Source organism: Bombina bombina, chromosome 3, assembly GCF_027579735.1.
Source record: "Bombina bombina isolate aBomBom1 chromosome 3, aBomBom1.pri, whole genome shotgun sequence".
NCBI classification, from domain to species: Eukaryota; Metazoa; Chordata; class Amphibia; order Anura; family Bombinatoridae; genus Bombina; species Bombina bombina.
Genome location: NC_069501.1, coordinates 784,302,991 through 784,315,235, shown reverse-complemented (window position 1 = coordinate 784,315,235; position 12,245 = coordinate 784,302,991). Strand labels below are relative to the sequence as shown.

General features: G+C 39.0%; 1 protein-coding gene across 1 annotated transcript in view; it reads left to right on the top strand.

The window, feature by feature from the left end:
- The window catches only part of UPF3A (UPF3A regulator of nonsense mediated mRNA decay), a 326,304-nt gene that overhangs the window by 64,807 nt on the left and 249,252 nt on the right, over positions 1-12,245 (top strand). The window contains exon 3 of the mRNA XM_053707673.1: positions 4,227-4,333. Coding sequence (XP_053563648.1) covers positions 4,227-4,333 — 107 coding nt within the window. The remainder of the gene's footprint in view (positions 1-4,226; positions 4,334-12,245) is intronic.

The window sequence follows — 12,245 nt, the reverse complement described above, 5'->3', positions numbered from 1 at the left end:
AGACCTAGTTGAAATTTCATCTCCACTTCCGTGGAGACTCCCTCTAAGGAAGGACCTTCTACTTCAGGGTCCTTTTCTTCATCCAAACCTCATTTCTCATTTCTCAGAATCTGACTGCTTGGAGATTTTTCTGAGTCGGTTATTGAGACCATGATTTAGGCTTGTAAGCCTGTTACTAGAAAGATTTACAATAAGATATGGCGTAAATATCTTCATTGGTGTGAATCCAAAGAATACTCTTGAAATAGGGTCAGAATTCCAAGAATTTTATCCTTTCTCCAGGAAGGCCTGGAGAATGGTTTGTCTGATCTCTGCCCTATCTATTTTGCTGCACAAGAGTCTGGTGAATGTGCAATCTTTTTGTCAGGCCTTAGTCAGAATCAGGCCTGTGTTTAAATCTGTTGCTCCACCTTGGAGCCTTAATCTTGTTCTCAAAGTTTTGCAACAGGCTCAGTTTGAACCAATGCATTCCATAGATATAAAGTTGTTATCCTGGAAGGTTTTGTTTCTTACTGCTATCTCTTCTGCTCGGAGGGTTTCGGAACTCTCAGTTTTGCATTCGCCTTATCTAATATTTCATGCAGATAAGGCAGTTCTTCGTACCAAGTTTGGTTTTCTTCCTAAGGTTGTTTCGGATAGAAATATTAATCAGGAAATTGTTGTTCCTTCTCTCTGTCCTAATCCTTCCTCTCATAAGGAACGTTTGTTGCACAACCTAGATGTTGTGTGGGCTCTTAAATTCTATTTGCAGGCGACTAAGGACTTTCGTCAGTCTTCTGCATTGTTTGTTTGCTTTTCTGGGAAACGCAAAGGTCAGAAAGCTACTGCCACTACTCTTTCTCTCTGGTTGATAAGTATTATTTGTTTGGACAGCAGCCTCCTGAGAAAATCATGGTTTATTCTACCTTGGGCTGTTTCTTCTTCTTGGGCTTTCAAAAATGAGATTTGCAAGGCTGCAACTTGGTCTTCTTTGCATACTTTTTCCAAATTTTAAAAATGTAATACTTTTGCCTCGGCTGAGGCTTCTTTTGGGAGAAAGGTTCTTCAAGCTGTGGTGCCTTCTGTTTAGGCGACCTGTCTTGTCCCTCCCTAATCATCTGTGTCCTCTGGCTTGGATATTGATTCCCAACAGTAATTGATGATTCCGTGGACTCACCATATCTTAGGAAAGAAAACACAATTTATGCTTACCTGATAAATTTATTTATTTCCGGATATGGTGAGTCTACAGCCCCGCCCTTTGTTTTAAGACAGTTTCTTTTACTAAACCTCAGGCACCTCTACACCTTGTGTTACTCCTTTTCTCCTTTTCCTTCGGTCGAATGACTGGGGATTGTGGGAAGGGGAGTGATACTTAACAGCTTTGCTGTGGTGCTCTTTGCCTCCTCCTGCTGGCCAGGAGTGATATTCCCAACAGTAATTAATGGTTCCGTAGACTCACCATATCCGGAAATAAATGTATCAGGTAAGCATACATTTTGTTTTTCAACACTTTATAACTCTGAGAATTCTTAATCAATTTACCTAAATTTTTCACCAATTCCAGTCACCGAGCTCATGAAACTGCCAATTTTCAACGAAAATTAACAGATATGGAAAACATACATGCTAGGGGGCTGATTTATCATCGGTCTGTCTGACATAATCCCCTCAGCAGATCATGTCTGACAGACATCGATGAATGCAGACAGCATATGCTGTCGGCATTTATCATTGCACAAGCAGTTCTTGTGAACTGCTTGTGCAATGCCGCCCCCTGCAGATTTGCGACCAATTGTTCGCTAGCAGGGGGTGTCAATCAGCCTGATTGTATAGGATCTGGTGGATTGCAGACCGCAGCCTCAGAGGCAGCAGACCATTTATGGAGCAGCGGAAACAGGGGTTTCAGGGGCTATTCGTCCCTTGATAATTCAGCCTCCAAGTAGCTCAATAGATAAGGATGGAAAAAAATATATGTTTTAGTTAATGAAACAAGTATTTTTGTGACATGGTGATATGAACACCTTTGTAATAGCCAGAGGAAATGGAAAAAAAAGGCTGAATAGTTTTGGCTAAAATTTCTTTCAGGGATAGGTCCATGTTTCTGTATTATGCTTTGGTAAAACTTGTGTGGTTTGAGATAGTTACTTTAAAAGGATTTTTTTTTGCCATTTTTTCCACATAAATAATAAAACAGGTAACGTTTCCATCAACCATCCATACATGGTTGATTTCAATGAAACACATATAAATCATTTTTCAGTTTTTAAACTTTGAATCTGAATAACCATTTTGACTAAAATATGGCCTATCTATTCCATTTAGCAGTCATTACAAACTAGAAAATTTGATGGGAATCAGTTAAATTATTTTTCTTATATTTAATGTGCTGTATTTTACTGCCATAGAAAACCATGTGATGTGATTTGCTGAGATTTTTTTCTGTTTAAAGGGACATTAAACCCAATTTTTTTCTTTCATGATTCAGATAGAGAATACAATTTTAAACAATATTCCAATTTACTTCTATTATCTAATTTGCTTCATTCTTTAGATATTCTTTGTTTAAGAAATAGCAATGCACATGGGTGAGCCAATCACACGAGACATCTATGTGCAGCCACGAATCAGCAGCTACTGAGCCTATCTAGATATGCTTTTCAGCAAAGGATATCGAGAGAATTAAGCAAAATAGATAACAGAAGTACATTAGAAAGTTGTTAACATTGCATGCACTTTCTTAATCATGAAAGAAAAAAATTGGGTTTTATGTCCCTTTAAGTAACCCTGCATTGCATAAATTATTTGAGCAGTTTATCTAATTAAATCAGCAGAGTTCCTTTGCATTGGAATGCTAAGCCAGCTCAAGTTGAATTAGAAGTTTTAACATGCCCAATAAATTGTGTGTGTGTGTTGGGGGGGGGTGAAAAATAGTAAACAAAATTGTTGTTAGAATGCTACAGAAATTATGAAAATCTATGGCAAAAATATTTCCACACATCCACCCACACATAATATTACCCCAATGCTCAATTAGTCTTTTCCACAGAATCGCTCTCCATTGAGTATCAAGGGCAAATCAGTGTCTGGGGTGGGCATTGGTGTATATGCAGCTCCTCCCACAGAAGCGCTGTTAGTGTACCGTCAGTGTACTCACCTTTCCCTTCATGCTTGGTATTAACAATTAGCTGGGTGGGGGGTCAAATGGGGTTATGGCTGCTCTATTAAATCAACAGATTTAGTCATTTGAGGGCACTACACACAGTTTGTTCCTCCACAGTCATCATACCACCATTGATTAGGTAAATACCATGGGGAGCAATTCTGTTTTTCTTTCTTATTTTCTTTTTTTTATACCAAAGGCAAAAATAAAATTTAAAAAATTGTAAAGTTTAGGGGTATTAGACTCATATCACATTCCTCCTTTATCACACCAAAAAAGCTGATCACTGACACCCCTTCTAAGTTGCAGTAAGTTTTATGTGCTTAAAACTTTACATCTTTCTCCAAACCCCTCCCAGACACTCTCATATTTTTAAGCATACAACCAAGCTCTCATTCTTTCTTACACACCCAGGCACAAACACACACTTACATACTTGTACTTTCACTTTTGCAAATAGTGCCAGATAACATTTTTACCTTCACATACAAATTGACATTCACATGGACACACACATGCCTCCAAGGTATTCTCCCACCATTACACACACCACAGGCTTACACACACAGCACAGGCAGATACCTACCCTTTTACACATTTCCCTAGCCCTCTCCCATCCTTAAAGATACATTGTAGGTATTCTGCCAACCTTATGCATGCAACATGCTCTCTCTGCCCTACTCAAACACCCTCAGTGAATCTCCCACCAAGGCGCTCTACACCCAAGCTGATCTCCCACCTATACACACACTCCAAAAGATTTTCCACCCTTGTACACCCTAGACATGTGCATATCCAGATCTTTGTGTGTTTCACTGTTAGATGAATACATTTGGCTCAGAAAACAGCAGAACTGCCACTACCTACAGCCATATTAGCCATTTGTTTTTACAAACGAATGTTGAATTTCTGAAAGTGCACATGTCTAATACATGCACAGCAGGCAATCTACCATGCATGCACCCCAGGCACTCTTACACATTCACACCTTTTGTGGAATCTGATATTCCACACCCACATGCTCATGAACACACATGCATTTTTTTATATAAGAAATAACATTTGTTTTTTTCTTGTATTGCAGTTTATACCCTCATCTCTTCTCAAGGGCATATATTAACTTTAGAAACCCAGAAGACATCCTTCTTTTTAGAGATCGCTTCGATGGATTTATATTCATTGACAACAAAGGTTGTAATTTAGAATTTATATCTTTTAATTTAAAAATATTTATATACCTATGTATTCCTCCTCAGATTTAATATACTTGTATTGTTCAGAAGAATGATGAATGACTGTAATACTATATTTTAAAAGCAGCTGTCCACAAGGAACCGATTCTGAACTTCATCAATAATCACTATACCAGTAAAAACTGAAAAACTGATTTATCTTGCAGTGGAACAACATGCAAGCAATACACTGGGCCCCAAGGCAGAACATACAGTGATCTGAGATGTCATCGCAGAAAATGCAGCATGTCTGCAGAAATAACAGGACACATGCAGGAACCGTTAGGGCTTGAACTTTGTAGTACTGCTCCACATGAGACAGTTCTCTTCAAACAGAGCTGTGCTCTGGTTGCAGTGTATAAGTTTTTCTTAACATAGTGCATCCAGAGCAAAGTGTTGTTTGAAGTGAGCAGTCAAATATGCAGTAGCGCTGCAAAGCAGCAGCAGCACATTGCTTGTTTACTGGCTCTCAGAGATTTTTTCAAACCCGCCCCCTAGCCTTTCCCAGTCTGCAAAGTTGTTTATTCTGAATTTTAAAATTTCTTTTTTTGTATGCAGCTAATTTGCAATGCAATTATATTAAAAAGCATTAAAAATTGCTTTATTCTTCAGTTAACCAACACATTGCAGTTGAACTGGTGCCTTAGTGTAACTGTCTAATTTAAAATATAATTTTATTTAAAAATGACCTGCAGAAAAATTTCCACTAACAAAAAATCTCATCGCAGAAAGTGAAGAAAATTTCTGCCTCTGGGAAATGGGTATACTGGAAGAGTCTAACAGCAGCAGATCAACTATCAATTGTCAAATGAAAATGTTTTATGTCAATTACTGTTCTTTTTTCTATTTTTCCTTTTATTGTTATGTAAAAATTAAAACAAAAACATAGGGCTAGATTTCAATCTTCTCAAAAATTGACCCTTAGATAAACTGGTTTTCCTTTAACCCAGACCTAAGGGACCACCACACAAAGACCTCCCAGCTACAAACTGTCATTAGCAAGATATGTCTGGTCTCTGCAGTGATTTATGATTTTTTCATTATTATTTCAATAATCATTTATTAATGGTCCTAAAAACTAGTCAATATCAGATATTTCTCATCATAGTCTCTTGGAGTTATAATGATATTTTTATTGGATGCTCTCATATGTCCAGTTAACTACCTATAGCTATAGTTTATATATACTTTTTGGAATCAGGTTTGTTTTACAGGCTGCTGTGAAGTACATAACACATTTTGTTGCCAAAGTCCTCCAAACGTTTCATAGAAACATATCCAAAAATAATATTTGCAAGATATATATCACATTAGGTAGCTATAATGATTATTCATAGCAACCAATGAGTAAAACCTATGAAATCATTGTTATGTTTTCATGTATTTATCATGGCTCCCTCATCAGTGAAGATGGTTCCTATAAGAGGGATATGCACAGGAAATCCAAACCCTAAACATATCTTAGACTTTTTTCCTACAGGTAGGCTGCATGGATTGTCAGTTCCTCTTACTCCTGCTCAATTCAACTCACATAGTGTAGATTATCAAAAGTTCTCATGAATGGAAATAAAATATAGTGCAGACTTTACAAGTGGTGAAGTCCCAGAGAGATGAGATTTGCCTCCCTTAGGCCTAGATTTAGAGTTCGGCGGTAGCCGTCAAAACCAGCGTTAGAGGCTCCTAACGCTGGTTTTGGGCGCCCGCTGGTATTTGGAGTCAGTCAGGAAAGGGTCTAACGCTCACTTTTCAGCCGCGACTTTTCCATACCGCAGATCCCCCTACGCCATTTGCGTAGCCTATCTTTTCAATGGGATCTTTCTAACGCTGGTATTTAGAGTCGTTTCTGCAGTGAGCGTTAGAGCTCTAACGACAAGATTCCAGCCGCCTGAAAATAGCAGGAGTTAAGAGCTTTCTGGCTAACGCCGGTTTCTAAAGCTCTTAACTACTGTACCCTAAAGTACACTAACACCCATAAACTACCTATGTACCCCTAAACCGAGGTCCCCCCACATCGCCGCCACTCGATTAAAATTTTTAACCCCTAATCTGCCGACCGCCACCTACGTTATACTTATGTACCCCTAATCTGCTGCCCCTAACACCGCCGACCCCTGTATTATATCTATTAACCCCTAACTTGCCCCCCACAACGTCGCCGCAAGCTACTTAAAATAATTAACCCCTAATCTTCCGACCGCAAATCGCCGCCACCTACGTTATCCCTATGTACCCCTAATCTGCTACCCCTAACATCGCCGACCCCTATGTTATATTTATTAACCCCTAATCTGCCCCCCACAACGTCGCCGACACCTACCTACACTTATTAACCCCTAATCTGCCGAGCGGACCTGAGCGCTACTATAATAAAGTTATTAACCCCTAATCCGCCTCACTAACCCTATCATAAATAGTATTAACCCCTAATCTGCCCTCCCTAACATCGCCGACACCTAACTTCAATTATTAACCCCTAATCTTCCGACCGGAGCTCACCGCTATTCTAATAAATGTATTAACCCCTAAAGCTAAGTCTAACCCTAACACTAACACCCCCCTAAGTTAAATATAATTTTTATCTAACGAAATAAATTAACTCTTATTAAATAAATAATTCCTATTTAAAGCTAAATACTTACCTGTAAAATACATCCTAATATAGCTACAATATAAATTATAATTATATTATAGCTATTTTAGGATTAATATTTATTTTACAGGCAACTTTGTAATTATTTTAACCAGGTACAATAGCTATTAAATAGTTAAGAACTATTTAATAGTTACCTAGTTAAAATAATTACAAATTTACCTGTAAAATAAATCCTAACCTAAGATATAATTAAACCTAACACTACCCTATCAATAAAATAATTAAATAAACTACCTACAATTACCTACAATTAACCTAACACTACACTATCAATAAATTAATTAAACACAATTGCTACAAATAAATAAAATTAAATAAACTATCTAAAGTACAAAAAATAAAAAAGAACTAAGTTACAGAAAATAATAAAATATTTACAAACATAAGAAAAATATTACAACAATTTTAAACTAATTACACCTACTCTAAGCCCCCTAATAAAATAACAAAGCCCCCCAAAATAAAAAATTCCCTACCCTATTCTAAAATACAAATATTACAAGCTCTTTTACCTTACCAGCCCTGAACAGGGCCCTTTGCGGGGCATGCCCCAAGAATTTCAGCTCTTTTGCCTGTAAAAAAAAACATACTATACCCCCCCCCAACATTACAACCCACCACCCACATACCCCTAATCTAACCCAAACCCCCCTTAAATAAACCTAACACTACCCCCCTGATGATCTTCCTACCTTGTCTTCACCATGCCAGGTTCACCGATCCGTCCTGGCTCCAAGATCTTCATCCACCCCAAGCGGGGGCTAGACATCCACTGAAGAAGTCCAGAAGAGGGTCCAAAGTCTTCCTCCTATCCGGCAAGAAGAGGACATCCGGACCGGCAAACATCTTCTCCAAGCGGCATCTTCTATCTTCTTCCATCCGATGACGACCGGCTCCATCTTGAAGACGTCCAGCGCGGATCCATCCTCTTCTTCCGACGACTAGACGACGAATGACGGTTCCTTTAAGGGACGTCATCCAAGATGGCGTCCCTCGAATTCCGATTGGCTGATAGGATTCTATCAGCCAATCGGAATTAAGGTAGGAATTTTCTGATTGGCTGATGGAATCAGCCAATCAGAATATAGTTCAATCCGATTGGCTGATCCAATCAGCCAATCAGATTGAGCTCGCATTCTATTGGCTGTTCCGATCAGCCAATAGAATGCGAGCTCAATCTGATTGGCTGATTGGATCAGCCAATCGGATTGAACTTGATTCTGATTGGCTGATTCCATCAGCCAATCAGAAAATTCCTACCTTAATTCCGATTGGCTGATAGAATCCTATCAGCCAATCGGAATTCGAGGGACGCCATCTTGGATGACGTCCCTTAAAGGAACCGTCATTCGTCGTCTAGTCGTCGGAAGAAGAGGATGGATCCGCGCTGGACGTCTTCAAGATGGAGCCGGTCGTCATCGGATGGAAGAAGATAGAAGATGCCGCTTGGAGAAGATGTTTGCCGGTCCGGATGTCCTCTTCTTGCCGGATAGGAGGAAGACTTTGGACCCTCTTCTGGACTTCTTCAGTGGATGTCTAGCCCCCGCTTGGGGTGGATGAAGATCTTGGAGCCAGGACGGATCGGTGAACCTGGCATGGTGAAGACAAGGTAGGAAGATCATCAGGGGGGTAGTGTTAGGTTTATTTAAGGGGGGTTTGGGTTAGATTAGGGGTATGTGGGTGGTGGGTTGTAATGTTGGGGGGGGGTATAGTATGTTTTTTTTTACAGGCAAAAGAGCTGAAATTCTTGGGGCATGCCCCGCAAAGGGCCCTGTTCAGGGCTGGTAAGGTAAAAGAGCTTGTAATATTTGTATTTTAGAATAGGGTAGGGAATTTTTTATTTTGGGGGGCTTTGTTATTTTATTAGGGGGCTTAGAGTAGGTGTAATTAGTTTAAAATTGTTGTAATATTTTTCTTATGTTTGTAAATATTTTATTATTTTCTGTAACTTAGTTCTTTTTTATTTTTTGTACTTTAGATAGTTTATTTAATTTTATTTATTTGTAGCAATTGTGTTTAATTAATTTATTGATAGTGTAGTGTTAGGTTAATTGTAGGTAATTGTAGGTAGTTTATTTAATTATTTTATTGATAGGGTAGTGTTAGGTTTAATTATATCTTAGGTTAGGATTTATTTTACAGGTAAATTTGTAATTATTTTAACTAGGTAACTATTAAATAGTTCTTAACTATTTAATAGCTATTGTACCTGGTTAAAATAATTACAAAGTTGCCTGTAAAATAAATATTAATCCTAAAATAGCTATAATATAATTATAATTTATATTGTAGCTATATTAGGATGTATTTTACAGGTAAGTATTTAGCTTTAAATAGGAATTATTTATTTAATAAGAGTTAATTTATTTCGTTAGATAAAAATTATATTTAACTTAGGGGGGTGTTAGTGTTAGGGTTAGACTTAGCTTTAGGGGTTAATACATTTATTAGAATAGCGGTGAGCTCCGGTCGGAAGATTAGGGGTTAATAATTGAAGTTAGGTGTCGGCGATGTTAGGGAGGGCAGATTAGGGGTTAATACTATTTATGATAGGGTTAGTGAGGCGGATTAGGGGTTAATAACTTTATTATAGTAGCGCTCAGGTCCGCTCGGCAGATTAGGGGTTAATAAGTGTAGGTAGGTGTCGGCGACGTTGTGGGGGGCAGATTAGGGGTTAATAAATATAACATAGGGGTCGGCGATGTTAGGGGTAGCAGATTAGGGGTACATAGGGATAACGTAGGTGGCGGCGATTTGCGGTCGGAAGATTAGGGGTTAATTATTTTAAGTAGCTTGCGGCGACGTTGTGGGGGGCAAGTTAGGGGTTAATAGATATAATACAGGGGTCGGCGGTGTTAGGGGCAGCAGATTAGGGGTACATAGGGATAACGTAGGTGGCGGCGGTTTACGGAGCGGCAGATTAGGGGTTAAAAGTGTAATGCAGGGGTCAGCGATAGCGGGGGGCGGCAGATTAGGGGTTAATAAGTGTAAGGTTAGGGGTGTTTAGACTCGGGGTACATGTTAGGGTGTTAGGTGCAGACGTAGGAAGTGTTTCCCCATAGGAAACAATGGGGCTGCGTTAGGAGCTGAACGCTGCTTTTTTGCAGGTGTTAGGTTTTTTTTCAGCTCAAACAGTCCCATTGTTTCCTATGGGAGAATCGTGCACGAGCACGTTTTTGATGCCGGCCGCGTCCGTAAGCAACTCTGGTATCGAGAGTTGCATTTGCGGTAAAAATGCTCTACGCTCCTTTTTTGGAGCCTAACGCAGCATTTGTTTGAACTCTCGATACCAGAGTTAAATTTATGGTGCGGCCAGAAAAAAACCCGCGGAGCGTTAACAGCCCTTTTACCGCCGAACTCTAAATCTAGGCCATAGAGAGTAATTAAGCTCTGTGGGATAGAGAGAACAGGGAGAGTGAGGGATACAAGGAAGTACTAATATAAAGTCTCAGCAAATACAAATTTAACTGAAATGTTTCACTGCAATTTAATTTTCATTTGTTGCTAATTTAGTACACTTTACTTTTCTGACAGTTAAAGGGACAGTAAAGTCAAACTAAACTTTCATGATTCAGATAGGGCATGCAATTTTAAACAACTTTCCAATTTACTTTTATCATCAAATTTTCTTTGTTCCCTTGGTGGTATTTTTGAAAAGCTAAACCTAGCTAGGCTCAAACTGATTTCTAAACAGTTGAAAACCGCCTCCTAGCTCAGAGCATTTTGAAAGTTTTTCACAGTTAGACTGTGCTAGTTCACGTGTCATATAGATAACATTGTGCTCACTCCCGTGAAGTTATTTAGGAGTCTTCACTGATTGACTACACTGCATGTCTGTCAAAGGCACTTAGATAAGGAGGCTGTCTGCAAAGGCTTAGATATAAGGTAATCACAGAGGTAAAAAGTATATTAATATAACTGTGTTGGTTATGCAAAAACGGGGAATGGGTAATAAAGGGATTATCTATCTATTTAAATAAGAAACATTTTGGTGTAGACTGTCCCTTTAAATAAGTGCATTGTGAATTTCTTTCATAAGGTAGTGAGAATCCACAAGGGATTTAACTCCTGGCCACTAGGAAGAGGCAAATATTCCCAAAGCTCTAAGAGCACTTATCTCTTCCACCTCTCTGGTATTCCAGTCTTATATTTGTTTGCACAGGAGGAAGGAGAATAATTGAGGTGCTCCAGATTCTTTGTTGAGAGGGGTCCTCAGCTGTGTTTGAGGACTATTTTCCACCTTTAGAGAGCTGCTACTTGGGATAGAGTGGAGAGTAGACTATTGGGTAGTGACATAATCACTCTCACTGTAGAGTTAGTAACAAGACTGCCACAGGAGTCGCTGGGACTGGTCCCTTAGCCTCCTCCTGTTGGGTCGTTAATATACTCCAAACACAGATCCTCTGCTGTTATGTTAACAGCGCTGAATGGCTCTCTACTGGAAGCAGTCTTGTCTGCAACTGGTTAGCACAGCAGAGTGGGTGCAGCTGGTTAGCACAGTATAGTGCGTGGATCTTAAGGTAAGTGAATTTCATGCACTCACATAGCCCGCCTGCTATGTGATCTCTGAGTTATTTTATAGGCATGGGACATACACATGTAACACACTAATTCCACCTTTATTACTCAGACTTTTGATACTTAGTCTAGTAATTATCTAAACTTATAATGTGGTAATATCTGCTATTTACTATTCAGTTAATTCACGTGGGAGTTACATCTCAATGCAGCCTTATATCCTCTGTTATATACACAGTAAAATAGATTTAACTGTTTAGCAATTTGAGGGAGAGTCTCTTTGTGTAATTTTGTGTTTTTTTGAGTACTTACTTAGTATGTCTGTAACAGTTAGTAACTGCGCTATTTCCCTCTCTTTTTTTGAAATTCCTCACCTGCATTTTTGTTTCTGAATGCAACGGTCATTTAAATGTCTTGTTACTGAACGGTAAGATATTTCTCTTGTAAGGTGTATCCAGTCCACGGATCATCCATTACTTGTGGGATATTCTCCTTCACAACAGGAAGTTGCAAGAGGATCACCCACAGCAGAGCTGCTATATAGCTCCTCCCCTAACTGCCATATCCAGTCATTCTCTTGCAACTCTCAACATAGCTGGAGGTAGTAAGAGGAAAGTGGTGTAATATAGTTAGTTTTTTCTTCAATCAAAAGTTTATTGTTTTTAAATGGTACCGGAGTTGTACTATTTTATCTCAGGCA